The sequence below is a fragment of the Lepisosteus platostomus genome, chromosome 11 (assembly GCF_059453375.1).
Source record: "Lepisosteus platostomus isolate fLepPlt1 chromosome 11, fLepPlt1.hap1, whole genome shotgun sequence".
Lineage (NCBI taxonomy): Eukaryota > Metazoa > Chordata > Actinopteri > Semionotiformes > Lepisosteidae > Lepisosteus > Lepisosteus platostomus.
In genome coordinates this window covers 35,818,704-35,839,776 of record NC_142621.1, presented here as the reverse complement: position 1 = coordinate 35,839,776, position 21,073 = coordinate 35,818,704, and the positions used below count along the sequence as shown (strand labels likewise).

The 21,073-nt window shown below is 36.1% G+C and overlaps 1 protein-coding gene across 3 annotated transcripts in view; it reads right to left on the bottom strand.

Annotated features, from left to right (window-relative positions):
- ca10a (carbonic anhydrase 10 (inactive)a) overlaps nt 1–21,073 on the bottom strand; it is a 238,851-nt gene that overhangs the window by 141,877 nt on the left and 75,901 nt on the right. For all 3 annotated transcript variants that reach the window (XM_088599423.1, XM_088599420.1, XM_088599422.1), the window contains exon 4: nt 4,163–4,305. In XM_088599423.1, coding sequence (XP_088455549.1) covers nt 4,163–4,305 — 143 coding nt within the window. The remainder of the gene's footprint in view (nt 1–4,162; nt 4,306–21,073) is intronic.

Below are 21,073 nucleotides of genomic sequence, written 5' to 3'. Positions count from 1 at the left end.
TTCCAGAAAGGACTAAAGCAACTGAAAAAATAAGTGTATTTAAAGAGTGAAGCCTAAAATGTCATTTTGGAGAATTTAAAAAAATACTCCAGCAGTAACACTTAAAAAGTTCATTTTTTCAAAAAAAGGTGCTTTTCAAACGACAGCTTTATAGCTTTAAAAAACAAATTCATCTAGAGATATTAACCCCTTATACTACATATCAAACATGCTGGAATGCTCAAAAGCATCTAAAAAGTTCTGAAATCCAATAGGAAACGTCTGCAGCTTTTTTAACGTGTAGTACAGAATATGATGAGAATAGCCCCAACGTTAATCAGATGTAATTTTTCAAAGACCTAGCCAACCCTTTACCCCCACCCCACTGGGTGTTAATGCAGCACGGGCTGGTATTTGCCCTTTTCCTAATAGCCCAGGCTAGAGCTGGCAGCTACTGTGTGTGACATCCCAGAGGGAAACCCAAGCTGGGAGAGCATAGATTGATGGCTCAGCATGGTACTGCATGCACACAGCTGGGGTGGGACCACTTAACCACTCACAATTTCTAATACACATTCTCTGTACTGAGGTTAACGGAGACTCTTAAATAACAATATATGCAAGCAACACAAGCCATTTACTGTGACAGTATTATCAGCATGATGTTCCTCTGCTTCACTCCTAGACCAAACAAATATTACGTGGTACAGTAAGTAAGAACAGACAACTTGGGAGGACAAAATGTATTGTAGATAAACTTATTAATTTGCTTTCAAGTCAACAAGCATCAACATAGCCTACTGATCAAGATAATTTTAGTGACATCTCATGCACTTGAACACTTTACAGGCGAATTTGAATATATATAATCCATTCAAGGGTAACTGCATTAACTTTGCAACAACAATTGAGCTCCGACTATACAATGAAATGTTAAATGCCAGGCATAGACATAAACCAAAAGTTATGAGGAACACTGTATCCACACAAAGATTGTATGTACAGTACTAAGAAATTGTTATAAAAAGTATTTTTTATTTTGCAAACTAAATGTAAAAATTACTACAGCTGTAGTATATACAACAACTTTAACACACGTGATCTGTGTTATGAGACAGCAGAAAGGTGTGCAAGGTACAAATTTACTGTAAACAGCAAAGAAGTTACATACTGTATGCTTCAGGAGATTCCTTTGCTATTTTACATAAATAAACACATACTGTATGTGTAAAACTAGTTCACCATTCAATGAGTACATACTGTGAACATCACCTACTGTATATACTTCCTAGACAAATGGCAGGGCTCTGAGAAACATGGCATTAACACCTCATTATGCTCTCAGTATGTAAGAAACATATCTATTTTTATTTCTTGTTTACACCCTGAGATTTAAAGCTATAAGATAAATCTAGTGAAACTGTTTGCAGATGCCTGCTTTTATTCACAAATGCAGGGGTGTATCCTGGAGGCTGCTACCTGTCTGATTAGCTGGTACTGCTAGAGAAAGCCTTTCTTGAAACCCCAGTGCAATGAAGTGCCAGTTGTTGAATTTTATCCAGTGGCTGCAAGTGAGGTCAAGCAGTCAGAGACCTCAAGGACGTACCCCTAGTGCTCTGAATGGAAGATATCTTGATATATTGAAAGTGGTTTCTATGGACTAAAATAAATGTAAAAACTCATCAGATTTTCAACAAAAAAAATGAGGTTTTTAAATAGTGGTAGCATACTGTACAGTATGTGGTGGTATACCGTATAAAATATATAATGTTTTAAAAAAACGTCTTGAGGCAAACTTCTGACCAGAAATCAGCCACACTTGATTAAATATTATGCCCTTTAAACAAGATAGATAATGTAATTATTTGAAACCTTTGCCAGCTTCATAGTATTGGACTAATTGTTCCCTAGAGGCTGAGGTGAAACCGCAAACCACATCTTAATTGTGGCCTCAGCCATGTCTGTGGAACACTTTGGCTTGCCAGACTTGCGAATTAACCTTCTGTTCCTACTTAGCCCTTGAACCAGAGTTTGGCACTTCAGGATTCAAATTGCTGTGAGCTACAAAGCAATTTCTGAGAATTATAATTGATCGGAAAAATAGTTATCGCCTATAATGTCAGAGTAGTAATGCTGAAGTACAATTGTCCTTTAGGCACACAAATACTGGTATGAGGTTAATCAAGGTAAACTCTAGACCCCTTTTAAAGTTATATCTAATAATTGAGCACAATTTTGCATTTTTGACAAGTTTCCTAATTTTAATTAGTGCTTGTTTTCAAGAGGAGTACTATTTCACTGGAGCAAAACCTACTGTAATGTACAAGCCATTAACAATATGCCTGGGGCTACAACAATGTTCACAATGGTGGGATGTATGAAAATGAAAAACACTGGAGTGACAATATTGCAAGAACACTGTCTCCCAGGTATGAATGACAGTCGAAATATATCAGTGCAAGCTCTCATTAATGCATCATATTTTATTAGTATACTAAATATTGCAATAATTTGCCGAACTCTTTGCAGACTTATACCAGGGAACTGCCCCTGTTTGCAGTCCTGTTTGCACTACTCATTATTTTCTGAGCTGAAACCCAGCTCAAGTAGCCAACAGAGATTAGTGGTGTCCCTTCTGGTGACAAGATATCCCAGTCACGCAAACTAATTCCATGACACAGTATCTAGTATGTGAGTAAAAAACAAATCAACATCAAGTAGGCCAAACATTAATTTAAAATATGCACAAGAGTCTACATGTAGATGTAGTACATTGCCATAATCTTAAACATTGAATTTAATCCTAAATATTAACATCAATATCAAAACACAGCCTTCATATTTAAAAATTCAAATTCTAGCAAGAATTCGTATCAAAAATGTAATGTAAAAATGTAAGCACTAAATTTTAGTAGGGAATTCGGTATTTAGGGAATTTTTCAAGTTATTGCAGCTCAAGTAGGAACCACACTCTAATCCTTCCATCAGAATTGTGATTAACTTATATTCATATCTTACATCAGATTCACAGACATTTGGCAGTTCAAATTAAAAGTAACTGTCTAATATCAGTATCCTAATTATACTGCATTCCCATTTAACTCCAGCACTACACAACATTTAGTCCAGATTATCTGACAGGAAATTGCCTGCCTTTGTCTTGCATAGAAGTGTTCATATTAATTAGAGCCACTTCAAGTAATTGTATCTCCCATTCAGCAGAGCAAATATTAAATTAATACAGACAATTTCATGACTGCGGCATCTTCAATCTTCACCCATAACCTTGATGTACGCCCCTTCTTAATAAATTTGTATTTCCATTTAGAGGGAATTTGAATTTCCTTAAGCCATTCATTAGCTGGGAATGTATAGGAGCGAAGACATCACTGAAAAAATTCTGTCTTTCCTGCACAATTCAACGCTAACAATGTGAACCAGTTTTTGAAACAGGTCAACTGAGGTCAACCATGTATTACAATATTAGGCTGAGTATGTTCTCTGAAAGACCTCTTGCTGTACACTATGTAGCATCAACTTTAGTGTTAGTAATTTAATATATAAAAGGGCAAAACAAAAAAGGTTGGTATGAATTCATTTTCAAAGAAGACTTGAAAGGACAAAAAAACATTAAACAATACAATGGAAAGGACTATGTATTTTTTTAATTGGAAAGGATGGCCAGCCTAGAATTTTAATTTAACAGTTTCCTAAAAACAGGCCAGCAAAAATCAAGTGTGATGAGCTTTGAACATCTTTCTCCTTGAAAAACCTTTCACAGAATGTATTGTATAACAAATGAAGTAGCTTTTTACAGCCACAAAGCCTTTCCAGTAGCTGAGTTTAGAAATGTCTCAACACTACCACAAGACCAACTTCCAACAAATGTCAACGATCCAACTGCTAGAATTATTTGTATTATTCTTTTGCAATTATGTAACAATCTTAGTTTGTAAAAAGACAGCAGTAGCACTTCCTAAAAAATGTAATTCACACAAAAATTTACTAAACAAAAGGAATTCACTGAGATCTACATTAAATTAAGAAACAATTCTGGTAATGTAAATTATTGGCTTCACACAATATGATTCAAGGATACCTCAACAAACCATGTCAAGGAATTATTTCTATTAATCAATGGAATAATGGATGCAGGCAGGAAAAAAGACAGAGGCAAACTTACCTTTCGACCTCCTGTATTCAGACGCAGAGGAGTGAGAAAGGGGTCAAAAATCATATGGCTGGTTTCTATGTTGACCGGAGATTGTCTTTTTCCAACTGAGCACAGATTCCAGGCTGAATTCACTAGCCCCCAGAAAGATGGAACTGTAAACACACGAAATGAGCAGGGAACATGCACATTAGGGACATTAGCAGAAGACAGGAAATCTACAGCTTCATCACATTTAGAACAGCACAATGAATGCTGCTTACATGTCTCCCATACAACTCCCACGGTTAAAGTCATTGTGATTAATTTTGCTCCCTTTGTGGCTCATTTTAAGTAAGAGATTGAAAAAGTGATCACAGAATATCTGGATGAAATTTAAAATTGTTCTGAAAGCATTGAATGTGTAACTTTAATCACTGACAGGCCCATATGCTTATCTTTACACTAAAACTTAAAAGGTTTGAGGAAGTCTAGCAGGTACTGCTGCTGATAAATTAGCTATTTGTATTTCTGCAAAAGTCTGCAAGTTTTTTTAACTGAAAATGCTGCTTCAGTACTTGCACTTCTCCTTTCCAACACCTGAGGATTTAAGTGCTTTTGGGAATGGATTAATGGGGGTAGTGATAATAATTTATATTAATATTCCTGTATTATAAATAGACAGAAACAATCCTTTAAGACCTCACAAGTATTATTTACACATATTCCTTCTGCATGAACAGCATTTACAATGGGTTTAAGAGACTGACTCTGGGTTCTTTTACTGATGATTTAACAAATAGTTTAGGATTTAAAAGAGAAGTAACAATTACAGTATAGACATTGGTGCTACAAAATACTAATTTTGTTTGTTTTTTCCTGAGGCAACTGGACTGCTTTCCCTTAGTATAACAACTGTAACCGAAAATACATTAAAAGGCAATTTCACACCAATACTAGAATTATCAATGCTCGGGAAAAAATAACTTGGCCATGTTACTATGAGCAAGAACTTTTAAATTTAGCTTGTGATAAAATCCTTCAGTATGAGAAAACAGGGAAGAGTGATTGATTGTTTCTCAGAGAACTTAGCAGAAGAAAACACCAGGATTGATTGGTCTGACTTGTCCAAGGAAGAAGACACTATCCTACATAAAGATGGTTGGAATCTCCAAGGCCATGCAAAACATCTTAACACTAAAGCCTTAGTTCAGACAGTTTAGAGAGTTTTTATTCATATTATTCCCTTGCCTTCTAGTCAATCAATATTATTTCTGTAAAAAGCTCCTAGCATCTCAAACGTAGGTGCTATTTGCATGTAATTTCCTTTCCATTTTCATGTGTTTAAATTGAGTTAACTTGGGGGCTTTCCTCACATCAGTGCCATCTGCTGTTTATTAGGCTGTGTGTGCCTTCAAATGCATCTTGAAATAACAAGACTACACTCCTAAGTGAAGAAAGATATGCACTATGGTTGCTGTTAATGTAATGAGACCCACCCAGCTTGTGTAATAATGTACACTGCTAGCCAAATACTATTACAAAAATGCAAAAAAAAAAAAACACTAAAAAAAAAAACATTTTTGCCAGACACAATGCAATCTGCCACAAATGTAGGCATTTTTGCTGAGGAACAACAGCCAGCTGGCATTTTATTCCAAGTCAATAACCCTTCCTGTCTGAAGCAAATTACTCCATTTTGACATAATCCCCACTGAGAAAGCAATACATTAGAGTACTTTCCAGTCATCTCTTGTTTAAGGTATTATTGAATCTAATGCTAATACTTTGCAAAATATGGGCAAACACTCAAGTGCTAAATTATTCTGGAGAATGACAGGAAATTATCGGTTCAAATGGCAAGCAAGTGCTGGGAATCGATCCCTAATACGGGACCTTGTCGGATATGTACACATAATTATTTCCTATTGATAGATCCCCTAGCACATTTAGCTCGATGGCTGTATTTCTCAAGAGGGCAGATTTTTTACAGCCAATAATGTACAGCACCTAATCCTCAACCTTTTCATGCCCTGTGGTATTAAAACAGAAGGGAATGCATTACTGTTGAGCTACTGTATATACAGTATATTGCCTGTCTTGTAATTCACATTAAGCACAGTTTCTCTTTTTCTTGTCACATGAGAGAGAAAATATAGAAATATTTATGGACTACATAGAGATACCCTTAGGAGTTCACAGCCCATTTTTATACACAAACTCATTAACAGGTTTGCCCAATTTTATAATACAGAGAAGTGGAATAAGCATTCCACGTGTATTTTGAAGGAACAAGGATTTTAAAATATTGATTTTCTTTGTTTTGTGTGACATTTGTTTCCATTGAGGCATGTCATTTTTTACCATCAAGTCATAAAGTCTCTTCAGGGGGGGGGATACAAATTATTCAGTGTAACAGAGATTTTCCACAACCTTCTGACATCTTTAAAGGATTTAACCCATGTCACCTAAAACTGATCAAGCAGAAAAAAGACTTGAAGCAAAGGTACTGCTGTAAAATACTGCATGAAGCTGTACTCTCAGTAAACACAAAGCAGATATTTCTCCTAGATGATCAGTCAAAAGTTTCAAGCAGTATGATTCTGAAATGATTTTTGTGAGACTGAACAAGCAAATAATATGGCTGCAAGAAAAAAATATCCTACCTATGTCATGTCACCCCCATAATTCAACAAATAGCTATGTTCATATCATAACTCAAATCAACTAAAATAGTGAGTAAGTGTACCAATTGTTATACTCATTACATTATACTCAGAAGTCTTCAAATACCACACACCATACTTCTTCTTAGTTTAAAATACTTTCAGTATCTTAAGTGACTTAATTGTCCGAGATTCCTTCCTTGAACAGATGCCTTCAGATCAGGCCTTATAGTTTTCAATTTCTTTTTAGTCAATTAAACATCTGTGTCTTCCGCTAAATTTGAAATTGAATTACACAGCGAGATGAGACAGTAACAGTCTATGTACAACGCTACCACCACCAATAAGAAAAGTCTTCATAGAAAAGTGTTTAAATGTATATTTGAAGGAAAAAAATAAACTATTCTGATTGTGTTGTGTTTACCTTTGGAGTATTACTTTGTTCATGCTGTGTTGTGCATCATTTCTATCAATGCAAATTGGCGCAAAAAAAAAACAAAGATGAACAAGAAATATAATGACTAATTTAGTCACACATATTTAGATATCAGTCTGTCTATAAACAATCTATGAATATGTTAAGAAATATAAATATATCCATTAACATATCCACTCTTTACATAAATTATATAGATTGTATATACTGCATACATTACATATCTATAAGTAGATTTCAGGTTTTGTTATTAACTAATTTATAGTAGAAGTTGGTTATTACATTTATATTACTGTTACACTCTGAGGTAGGTAACAATGGAAGGTGTCTAAGAATCTACAGTAGATACTGTGTAACACCTGGCAGTGTAAACATTTCCAGCTTTGAATCAGAGGGGATTGTTGAGATGTACTGTAGGAGGTGCCTGTGGATGTAGGGGGGTCTGTCATCAAAATAAGCATAATGGATTGCCTTAGTTAATTAAGTTCTGGGTAAATGATTAAGTGTTAATCAACAGTTCAGAAATACACCATATAAGATCAGATCAAGAGAGAAGGAGGAAGAAAAAGAAAAACAGCAGACCACAAGAAAGAGAGGGGACAGGAGAAGAGTAAACTTGAATCTTGAGCCAGGTTGAGAGTCCCTACTTCAGAAAAGAATGACTGAAGCTAAGTATTTGAACCTTGTTAAGAGAGTTAGCTATTCTGTTGTTTTTAGGATATCTGATATCCTGTGTAAAGAACCCCTTAAAACAGCCAGTCCTGCTCAGTGGATGCATTTTAGAATAGGGAGATAGGCTCCAATTTATTGGCATCTGGGTTTGCAGAGAGAGAGATTTAATCCTAAATTGTATTCTATTTAGTTAAGAAGGCAGCTAATGTCTTATTGTGGCCTCTATAGGCATTATTCAAGATTCAGATACTGTACTTCGCAGCAGTCTGGGATTTCCCTGGTGGTCTAGACATACTGTAAGACTTTGAAACACTAACCTTTTACATACAATAACTTGTGTGTTGTATGTTTATGTTGCATGTAGTGTAGTATGTGTCACTGTCAGTGCTGATAAATATTTGTTTAACTAAGGTTGCCTGAATTATTACTCTTTTCACCAAAACAAAGAACTCACGTCCTTCTAATTATATGAACCACTCATGTATATTCTTGGAGAAATCATTCACAAGTAGGAGGCTATATTTATTTTATTATAAATATATATTTTATTAAATATAACTGACCGCTTGTCAGTTCCTCATTTTCTCAATTTTCGTAACCAACCATTTTTAACATTGCTTTATGTCTTTATAGTGTGTCTGTGTGTACCAGCTGTGTACTTTGCATTTACCGGCAGAAATAAAGGGGGACACTGATTCAAGTAAAACTGTTTCGCTCCCCTCTTTTATCAGATGCAAACTACAACAATCAAGTCATGAACAGGTACTGTATATGCAGAAAATTAATCCTACCCCATCTAATTAGAAGTGTCTGAAGCGTAAGCCACAGTTTAGGTTTATTAAGGTTGAAAACTGAGCCTAGGGAGAGGCCAAAGAAGCTATGATATGCAAGCTATGCACATCAGTAAAGCATATCCATTCATTACTTATTCCTACAGATCTTTAAGCAAATGATCACATTAATGTCTCCAGGTACCCCCAAATGAAGCCTAAACACTTCACTCATTATTTAAATGCAGGGTTTTGAGATATAAAACTTTCAATATGCTGTCAAGAAAGGTAGATGCAGTGGTGTTGGTCTTCATGAAACCTTGACAATATTACTGAAAAATGCTTGTTCTCTGTTTGGTGATTTATTAGCAATGTGTTGAAAGGTTTATGATAAATTTCAGCTTTTTCCCTTTCTTTTTTTTAACCCAATAGAAAAACTAATGCAAGGGTAGGGTGTAAATAATTAATGTGTGAGGTGAATGATTTTGAGAATGAACTATTTGCCCAGTACCTTCCATTTTTATAATTAAGGCACAGTCACTGTGCTGGTCAACACATGTACATTTAGTTCTTGCAAAAACTTGAAAAACTTGAAAAAAGTGCTTATTTTTGTCTTGATTGTATAGAAGAATATTATTACAAGGTGTCTTTAAGAATCTAGATACAACAGGCAACAGTTGGCTCATGTCAACATCTACAGTTTCAAAGCACGGGGATATTTGCTGAACAGTATGTAGGGGTCCGAGATTCAGTTATCAAAGGAATTGTAAATCTTACCTTCATTTACCTTATTTAATTAAGTTCTAGGTAATGACTGAGTGTCAATCAACAGTCTAACAACAGAACATAAAACAGGCTCACAGAAGGGAGGAAGTAATGAGAAAAACACAGAAGAAGAGTGAGAAAGAGGCAGAGGAGGACAGGAGGGGAAAGCTCCTTGTCCAGATCAACTGGAAAGACTAGATTGGAGCTACTGTAAGTATTTGAACCTTGCTGTTCTGATGTTGATAGGAACTATGATTTCCTGTGTAAAGAATTCCCCTTTAAAATGGCCTCTCCTCGTTAGCTTGTGCATTTTGAGAATAGGGAGATAAGTTCCCATTGATTTTGTAGCATCAGTGTTTACAGAGGGCGATTTAACCACAGGTCATATTCTGTTTGGTTTAGAGGGCAGATTTATCTCCTTGATGGTCTTTTTAGGCATTATATAAGAGTCTAGAATGCTTGGTAGCAGTTTGGAGTTTTTCTGGGTGGTCAGGACATAGGCCTCTTGGATGCCTTGTGGCCTTGTGTGTAGATTTGTAAATAGCATAACTTGTGTATTGTATGTTTACGTTGTGTACAGTTTAATGTGTGTATTGTCATTGCTAATAAATATTTGTTTAATACAGTGTGAATTATTACTCTTTTTACCAATTATTTACTCTTTTTGTGCCAGAAAACAAATAACTCAGGTACTGTAATTATTGTATATCTACTGCTTGCGTACTGTATATTCTTGGCAAAATCATTTACAAGTTAGGGGTTATGATTATTTAAATAATTATTTAATATGCTTGCCATATTTTCTGATATTGACCATTTGTAACCCCTGTTTGTAACAATGTACAAAATGATGTGTGTCAACAACCTAATAACCCACTGAATGACTAGGTAATAATGTTGAACCTTTGACAGAAATGATGAGAGAATATTCTTTCTGTATTACACAATAGCTAAAACATTAAATCAAAGCACAATTTTTTTAACACATTAAAAGGTTAACACATTTAATTGAAAGATTCTGTATGTGTTTTTATGCCTATTATTAACAATTTTTGCAGTAGAAAAAAAATCTTTCAAAATAGATGTCCTCAATAGAAATAATCACATGCATTATACATACATCATTCGTTACAGTACAGCAATTGAAATGTGATCCCTATAAAAAATGTATTTTAAAGTCTGTATTTTATAATAGAGGTTTTTTCTACTTGTAACATACAGTAACTTTTGTCACTGCACAAAATAGCAAATTCTGAGGATTTTCACTCTATGATTGTAATTACCATCAGGTTGTACTCTTTCCTTCCTCGGGACACTACTGCTTAATGTTACTTGGGTTCTTTCTGATAAAGCGCTGTAATAACTTCAGTAATAAAGCATATCAAAGCAGAAACAAAAGAACAGCAAGAAATACTAAATTAACTCTCAAGCTTCTCTTGTAGCATAATACAGGACTAAAATATTTAAACAGTAAAACAGAAAAAAAATGCAATACGCTAATCAATTCTTTGCTCTGCAGATACCACATACTGTACAGGCACAAACACTAAGCAATCGGTAATGTTAAGAATGAATAGAAAACTGCTTAATGCTCAGTAATTCACCAACACCATTAATCAGAGTTATTTCTTATTTATTATCCATTCATTGTCAGTAACTTCTTTATCATTATGAGGTTGTGGTGAGCCAGAGCCTATCTCAGTAAGCACATGGCACAAGCTCGGAATACACCCTGGATGGGATGTTAATCCTTTTCAAGGGAATAACACTGAAGTGAAACAATTTTAAAATGATAGTTAAACAATTGCTGAGCTGATCATGGAAAGATGAATACCTAATTACTGATTTTGAAAGAGATCTTTGAAAAAAAAATGTTTTATGGTCTTAACAGCTGAGTTCATTAACTTGTGATAGCAATCAAAACAGGCTAGTGCCTCATATAGTATTCACTTAACAGACACATAATTATAGCTACAATTACTGGATATTATTCCAGCTTTTGATCTAATTTCTCCATTAGGACTAAACGGATGATAAAATGCTACGGCACAAGAAACAATTAAGATGCCAATAACAACCCATTTTAAGAATTTATCAATGACAAATAAGGTTGAAAGAAGTGATGAAAAGAAGACAAGAACTAATGATTAATGGAAGTAGCTGGAATTCTACTGGCATGTGTTGAGCTGTCATCAGCTGTAAGTGAGAGTTGAACAGTTTTCATGGTATAACAGACCCTAACATTACAGGGTCCACTGCTCCTTCAGCACATCAGATGATGCTTCTGCTTCTATCCTTTAATGTGCAACTGATCATAACACCTTGGTTTGATATACCTCATTAGTTCAACCCAGTAACAGAACAATAAACATGTCACTCACATTAACTCTTTCTGTCATTTGTTAATGATCAGGATTATACAACCCGACAGGTGACTTCAGCCACTTTGCTGAATAACAACAGGTGCAAGGCAGGCACAGAATTGAAGGATCTATTATCAAAATTGCAGTAGAAAAATGAACATGGATATGTTTTATACAGTTTGGCAATGAGCCTTATGGTTTCAATATCCTTCTTTTCCAATGACCCATTATTGTTTTTTGATGATTGGGAGTAACTTGCTCTATGTTAACAATCACTTCAATATTGAGTGTGACAAATCACACAGACTGAATTTTTGCTTGAAGGCTTATCTATTTGATGAACTTATATGACCATTTGGCATCAATTGAGCACAGGTCGTAATGTCATAATCAGTAATGTCTGATATTCTGATTATAATACAGAAAATAGATTAAATAACATGCAGTATCCACCTCCTTCTGTCCATTTTATTCATATTCACTAGTCCTTATTAAAGTAAAATTTCCCTGGTGTGGCCAATGTTCCCTGGTGCCTGCCTTGCACCTGTTGCTATTAGATAAAGTGATTAGAAAATGCATAGATTGATGGTTTGCATTTAATGCATTTCTTTAAAACAGCTGGGTAGCTTCAGGTAAGTTTTCATTTACCAAGGGAGTAAATCTCTCAAAGCGTCCTTAAAGTTTACCCCTCTTGTTAATAGGAGGGGCAGTGCGGTGGCTCTGTGCCTAAGGATCTGCAAATGGAAGGTCCTGGTTTGTAACCCGCTGCTGGCAGAGGAATCCTACTCCATCGGGCCCCTAAGCAAGCCCTTAACCCCAACTGCTCCAGGGGTGCCGTATAAATGGCTGACCCTGCACTCAGACCCTAAGCTTATCTGTGTGTCTCAAGAAGAGCAAGTTGTGGCCTGTGAAAAGACAAGTTCCTAATACAAGAAATTGCATATGGCCAATAAAGTGATCTTATTGTATCTAACAATCCACACAACAGTGAGCCATACCATTTACCTTTCTATCTCTTCAGTTGTCACACCTGCATCAAAGTGTGAATCATTGCCCGCTCAGCATCAAACTTTTTACTTCATTTTCAAATCATTCTCTTTCCAAAAGTCATTAAGCAGCCTTCATCTGAGCCATACCTGTCAGCAGGGAAATCTGCTTTCCTCAATAGGCCATGGAATGAAAAAATAAGTACATTTCTAAACACTAGAGTGAAAATCACTGAAATACCACAAAAATAAATATGCAAAAGAAATAACTTCAGATGCACAGCACGATTCAGGGTCTCTGCTTTCAACTCAGCCTTATTCAGATGCTCATGGGCTTTGCCAGCACTCCCTGCATCCACTATGGAAAAAAATGTGGTAGAAATGGTTCAAAACCTTTCGATAGTGCAGGACTCCTATTGCATGCAAACTTCCCTAATGTGTCAATACAAGGAAACACTTCTCTTGGATACGCCAACACAGAATTCAAATGATGCTCAACAGAACATGACTGTAAAGCTCTGAAAGAGCTGTGCTGGTTTTCGGAATCAGTGAGATTCTGATTCTTAGATACAGTATACTTCTCACATGTGAGCAATATCTGTAAATACTCTGCCGTAAATAAAATAATTTATCAGACATTTCTAAATAGTATATAATACAACTGGCACATACTACCAGCAGGAAATAAGAAAAATGGCAAATGTAACATGGAAATGCATGGAAGAGTGTTTTTTAGGGATCATAGAGAAGAAAAGCAATGTTTTTCATTTCCAAGATGGCAACATTGTTCTTCATAGTGTCTGCCTCCATGTAAGAGTACTGGAAAAAACATTTCTGAGCAGGGAGAATATCCCAAGGGATAGCAGAACATACTGTAAGTAGTTTAATTATATAACAGGGAGCTATGCAGGATTTAAAAAATAAAAAAGCAAAGATGATGAACAAACATGAAAGTATTTTTTCAGTGGGGGAGGGGAGTGCATTAGATATTTAATACTATGCTGTAATAAACTTTAGAATATGATGTTATTACTTAAATGACATCAGGCTCTATGTCACAGACAATGCTCAGTTGAGATTGGTTAATGTCACTAAGCATCTGTGACTGGGTTTCCCTGCGCAGTGGCACACAATTGGCAGAATGCCACATCGGAAGGATTGGGATTAGTTAGCCAGGGTCCTTTCAGCTCTCAGCATCTCCTGAGCTGCTGGATGTCTGCAGGCCTGGAGTACCATCAGGGAGAGGAGCACCACTCTTCCAGTTTACATTCCCTCTCATGCCAGGAGCCACAAAGTCAAAGATGAATGGCTCTCACAGGCGGACGTGTTGGAGGATGCCTTCAGGTCCTGATTCTCCCTCTACAGTACAGAACTCATACACTTGTGCCAAAACTTAAACAACCCATGATTATATCAAAATTATACTACGCAAATCTGGAACTGACAATTCCAAATTATTTTAAAAAGCCATGAAATGATTGCCAACATTCTCCTCAAAACAAGCAAACATTCATTGGATACCTAGTTTGAATCTGAATTTGAATCTGATAATTTATGCAGAGGCACCGAGGGTATGTAAAACCTTCAGGCAGGGTTTAAATATACAGTATATGTATTTGCAGCATGTAAGCATGTAGGTGAGAGCAGACAGTAACTCTGTTGTTAGGCAATGTGGAGTGCATACATTATCAGCTCAGTATTTTATATTAAGTGACTGGCTAGAATCTGCTTTCATGCCTTTTGTTAACAGGTGCTAGAAAAAACACCATTCCTAATACAAATCCCAAAATTGAACATCTCCAGAGTTGGCACTGTTGATTCACTAGGCTGATAGTTTTCAAAACTGCAATCAAATGCTTTGTCATTTCAGTTGCAATTAAAATACATTGGAACACACAAAGAAGACTCACATACAGAAACCTTGTAAGTCTTGTAGGCTCATTTTTTATAACGCTGAGCAAAAAATAAAGGGCGTGGGAGGAACAGACTGATTCACTCAGAAATCTTAGTCTGCTCCTGGCTCGCCTTCAGGTGTTTTCTGATTAGTGATGGCACTAAGTGTGAATTCAGATCAAAATAAATCAAAGCTTTGAATAAAACAAGATGATAAGAAACGTTATAAATGAGAGGAGACCATCCAGCCCCTCTAGTTGACTAGATTCTACTACTACTAAACTCTAGTCGTATATTAGACCTGTGCTCTTTGGAATAACAGTAAAAGGCAAATATTCTTATTGACTTCTGGAAGTAGGATAAATATTGTGTTTTCGTTTTTTTCTTCCAGAAAGGGTAATCCAGTTTCTGTGAGTTTGGTTTTGGTGGTATTTCCGGTACTATCTAATAAATACAAGAACTAGAAATATACAGTAGCTGATAAGGAACTAGAAAGTACATACAGTATGCTCATCTGCAAAAACGGGTCTCCTGACATATGGTACATATGCCACTGCTACTTATTTGCCACTTATACTGTAGCTGACCACCTGCACATGTAATTACATAAATAAGAGATTTTCTGAAGGGTAAGATCTTGCTTTTGAGCAGTGGCAGACGGGAATATGTGTAACTGACATTTACATAACCCAAAACTGCAAGCTGACAATTTTTTGCAGAGCCAGTAAAAGTGTTAACTGATGATGGCCAAGGAGTTATTTCACTTTGTTATTTTATAAACTGAAAAAAAGTGACCTATGTTAAACTGGAAGGCTTTGAAAACATCTTATCATTCTATAAACTGGTAAAAAAAGATTGTTAAATAATGAAGAGAAACCCTGGAGACAGGTCTGGCACATTGTGTGATATAGAAACATGCACAGCACAGCAATGGAATCTACAGTAAGTGTTATTCTGAACATAACACTTACTAGTGGTTAACTACACAAAAATAATTTTGAGTGAAAATTCAGATTTCTTTCAGTACACATAATCAAGAACCAAAAACTAATATATCCAGTGTTTATTAGCTATTCTCTGGGAGCAAAAATCCCAGCCAGCAATCAGATGAAGTTACAGCTAGTTGTTTTGTACATAAAAGTAATAATAGAGACAACAAACTAACATCATCACCAAGAAAATCACAGCAGTTTTTCTCCATCAATCCTAGAGAATGAGTGGGCATGAATGAATAATGTAAATATCTGACCTATGGCCTTTTCCACTAAAGTATTTTGTTAAAGGACAGTTTTCTACCATGACAATGCCAACCTGTCGGAAACTCACTGGCTCAAGACTTGACCTTGCTGGGCTGCCAATCTCTGAACCACTGCAAGATCAACATTGATCTTAGCCTTTTCTATTTGTCATTAGCACATGCTTCACATACATGGTGATTTATGCATGAAACAATTAACATCACAGACAATCACAAACAAAGGTAGAGGAGTACATTCAAGGCCATGCCTTGACTGCTTCTCAGTGCTTATTTCAAAATGAAACTTAAAGACTTACTTATTGAAAACCAGAAGCAGTGCACAGGGATATTGATTTATTCTGTATTTTGAATTCACAAATTAAAAATGTGTAATTAACATGAACTGCTATTATTACCTAATGTAATGTAAACCTGCCCCTTCTGGGTTTGAACTTTCACTTTCTCAGCTGCTGTCCCAACTGTCGTGAGATCCGTCTTTCAGGAACAATGCTAAATCTGTGTGGATTGGATTTCTGTTTGCCACAGTATTCTGGACCTACCCTACAGCAACATACTGTATCTCCAAGTGGTTGGTTTGTTATTTGCACCTGGCAGAGGGTTAAAGCTTCAGTTAAATGGACCCTAGTTTTGACTAGCCACGTGCCTCTGAGGCCTGCATCAGTGCTCTACCTTACACCTTGTCTCTGCCATTAGTGATGTGAAGCTTGCAGTGTAAAAGAAGGCTGACAGTGCAAAATTCAGGAACAGCATGTGTAACAGCGATCATGAACTGAGCAATTTATACTGTAGATTTGAGTGTAAAACTCTCAGAGCCAGAGGACCTGGTCTTCTTGTGTAGCTGGATTATCCACTGACTAGGGACTTGTGTATTCTCAGAGCACATGAGTGACTGGGGTCAAATCCTATTAGGGGCAGAGAGACCTGCACATATCACATGTATGAGTGCTGATTGTGATGCAGGGGAGTTCAACACTAAATGACGAACAGATACGGAAGATCAGGAGATGAATAATTGGTAAATTCAACTTAAAATAAAGAAATTCTGACAAAAAAAATTGTCTTAGGACTGAATTTTTAGATTAGAAGGCAAATTGCTGGTATTGCAGTGAGCCTTAAATTAAATTGGTAGCAGCATAATGAACGTGCCTGTTGTGTACACAAAATTTACTGATAACATTCTCAACACAAAAATAAGAAAGAGCAGGACTTTACAATTCAAACATCCCCAAAAATCCAGCTATCATTGTTCATCAAAGACAAAATGCAACAATTATAATCCATAGAAATATTATCAGTAGAGAAAGAAAATACTTTAAAAACTTAACAGAAAGCTACATTGTGAATCAACTGCAATGTACCACTTGTTTCTAAATTGTAAAACTCCATTACCCACCATTGCTTAATTAAATAGGTTGAATACTTCATGATGCTTTATTTATAGTAATTTTAATTGAATGAAGTGAATGAACACAACTGAACAGAGACCATGAAGTACAACAGCAGAGGCTACCATTCCACTGTCCACTGAATCCCCCTTAAAAACGAATGTTGAGCTGACCCTGAAATCATAATACACTCTCTTACAGACAGGATACACACTCTTACAGAATACAAAGGACATTTCTGCGGCTGTAGAATCTGAATGGTTCGAGGACATTGTGCAAGATTCTTTTGGTTATGACATGTCTGTTGCTGAGGGACTCTTTGTCAGTTGAATTGTCAAAGGATAATTAATAATTTGACTGGCAGACTGAATATGAGAGATTTGAATTGTGCTGTGCCTCCTGGCAATCCTTACTAAAGTTAGCTGCCCTTTTAACTTCTTACATCTTTATTTAAACCTGTGTTGAGGGCAATGAAATTCACAATAGAAAGCTTGATGAACGACCTCACATAAATGTTCTATTCCCTGACCAAAGACTTTTCTTTTAAATGACAATAAATATGTGGGAGAAAAGACACAATGCACTATGGACCGCGAATTGTCAGACCTTCAATTTTTATGTGTTCAGTTGATGAAGACAAATGTAAGTGATCTACAGTAGGAGTGGGATCTGTCATCACTTAGTTTTGTTTCTGGTTTATTTTGGTCAGAGCTGTAATCCAACAAGACAGGAACTCTTTAGGCTCTACATTTCTAAATAAAAGCACTTTAAATTAAAGGCTACTGTAAACCTAGCTCTGTAGGTTTATTATCTTAAAAGCTACCTTCATCAGATAGAGATTTGGTCAATTTTTTTATGAAATGTAAAAGATAAGCTCTATCTTTTACAAGAAATAAGATAAGAATTTTATTAGGTTAAAACATTTTAGGATCAAGTTTTAGTCATTTTTCTGTGGAAAGGCAAAAAAAAGTTATCTTTAATAATCTTAATTGCATTTTTTTTAATTCCCATTTCTTGGCAGCATGGTGGTACAGGGGCTCTGTGTTCAAATTTGGACCTGGTACACTATCCCTATGGAGTTTTTAAGTTCTCCGTGCGTTGGCATGGGTTTCCTCCAGGTGCTCCAGTTTCCACCCATGGTACAAAGTAATAGTGGTAAGTTAACTAGCTTCTGGGAAAATTGTCCCTGGTGAGCATGTTTGTGTCTGCCCTGTGATGCACTGTCATGCTGTTCAGGTAGCACCCTGCCTTGCGGCTGTTGCTTGCTTGTGCTCCTCCTCTCCCATGATCTTAGATTGGATGAAGCAGTGATAAAATGGATGGATGGAATTTCCCCTTTCACTTATTGCTCTTTGTTGAAGGTCCAATGTAGGAGGGTGGCAAGATTATGGCCTTGGCTCTTTGGCTCTTAACCCAAGCAGAGAAAATTTTAGATTTCATACTATAGTAGAGGATGTGAGAACCTCTTATCCCAGGAAGTCATGTGGTACAAGACAGCTGAAAAACTGGTTTCCTGTTCCATGTACGGCTCAGGTAGCATTTTTAATGTGTTATTGTAAGCTATTTGTTCACCTTCTGTTTCAGTCCTTCCTACTTTCCATTCCTCTCTATATTATTCCATTTCTGCCACTTTTTCTGCTCATTGTTGGTGGTTTGAACATAAAGTCTACATAAAATTCACTTAACAGGTCTTAACATGGAGTAGACTGGCTTCAATCAGATGTACAAAAGACAAGATGGCATTCATTGATGAATAAAGCACACTGCACCAGTGTTCTCTAGTTAAAGAAGATAGTAAATTAATCTCTCTACTGTCCCCATTTTCCCCCTAAATGTCCTCCAAGAGCACAATTCATGTTTATGACACAGATCATGTCTTTCCAGAAGAAAAATGATTACACAAATGGACCAGAGAAGCACACAAAGCTGGTTTCTCTAGACTAGTTTATTGATTGTTGCTGAATACCTCATTCTCCAGGCAACATTGCTCACAGGTACAGTAAGACACCTTTGATTATGCCAACAACAACTAAGAGATTCAAATTACTCAAGCAAGGCACAGTTGTATTTTTCACTGCCCTTGCATTAATTAAAATGTCTTTTTAAAAATTATATGTATGTAGTAACTTAATCAATTAATTCTGTCAGTTTTTACTCAACACACATACTAAATACTGAGGTCCAGACATTTTAATGAAATTTCATGACTTTAGCTCATTAGTTTTTTCATCAGACCTGTTTGTGCAGTAGTTAAAATTTAAATCATATTATGCACTGGATGAAGACATGTTGTGTCAAAATGCATAGCTGTTTTTTTGTTTGGTTTCTGCTTGGCATTTCAAGTTAACTTTAAGAAATAATATGAACAAATTACAGATACTGTAAGCCACAATACTTGTCTATATGTCGCTGAATTTAGAAATGATAAGTTAAGTGTACCACAGGAACAAATGTTATTCCATGCTGGCCATCTTTTCTTTTAGCATTATGTATGCACCCAATGAAGTAATCATCTGTTGAAGTAAAACTTTCAACATTTTGATGTGCATCAGTAAAACGTCCCCCAAAGAAAAGACGAGTTTTCTGCTCATGGGAGTACAATGACATAAAACAAAGCTCATACTTCACTAGTGTTGTACAGCACAGGGGATGCTTTACGGGATGCTCTTAGGGCCTGTTTTGGTCTTTTACTACTTGAAGGGCTAATATAAAGTGTTTCATTGCCTTAGAGAAATCTTGACTCAACATGACACCCACAGCTACAAAACATTTGAAGGTCACACGGCTGGCAAAAGCACTGTCAATCATCCTACCTTCCTGCTCTTTCTCTTTTTGAAAGCAAACATCTAGAACCAACGTAGATAAAAGGACAATCCACACTCTCACAGTGACAGAATATGGTATTTCCTTTCATACTGCTCTTTACTGTGAACTGCTTTATCTAAAGCAAAATGTACAATGCACTGTGTGCATCCATTATTCCATTATAACTAAGTTGTGATTTGAAGTAGATTCTCATGGAACAAGTCCTTTCTTCAGACAAATGTGGATGCATTTTAAAGATAGGATATTATGAAAAACTGAAGCATTCCCACAGCTGCGTGTTCTGTACAGTGCTACATTTTAAGTGAAAACGGACATGGAGACCTCTAAAATGTTGTTCTTCTTAATTGTAAAAAAGCAAAAAGCAGTTGCTTATGCTTTGCGTGACCAAAATAAGACAGCATGTTAGTATTTCTCTTTGGGTGGTTTGATGGGCTGCAATCAATTGTCTGTAGTGGGAGAAAACTGAAGTGAACTGAAGTCCCTCTACGGGGGATCATGCAGTCAACAGTACTAGACTGACGAAGCCAATAAACTCTGAATCACATGACTCGTTTGTAGAAGGAAAGAGCACTGTGACTGAGTGAGAGTCGATGACAGAAAAGTATTGAAGCTCAGTGTTGTTGGTGCTTTTGTGATGCAACAAAACATTAAGTGTTTAAGTTCTTCAGTATTCATGTACTGTTAAAAATGATTATATAACACAATTCACTATAACCCCTTGAACTCTGCATAAAGACATAAAAAAGAAAAGTGAAGTGCTTAAATACACTTGCTTGAGTTTAACCACATAAATATAATTTCAATAATGAAAGACACTTAAGCTTTTTGGTTTAAAAAACAGATGTTTGCTGAAATACTTTATAAGTTAAAGATCTTAATAAGTACTGAAGTAACCAGGTAAATACATTACTTCAGGATGGGTGA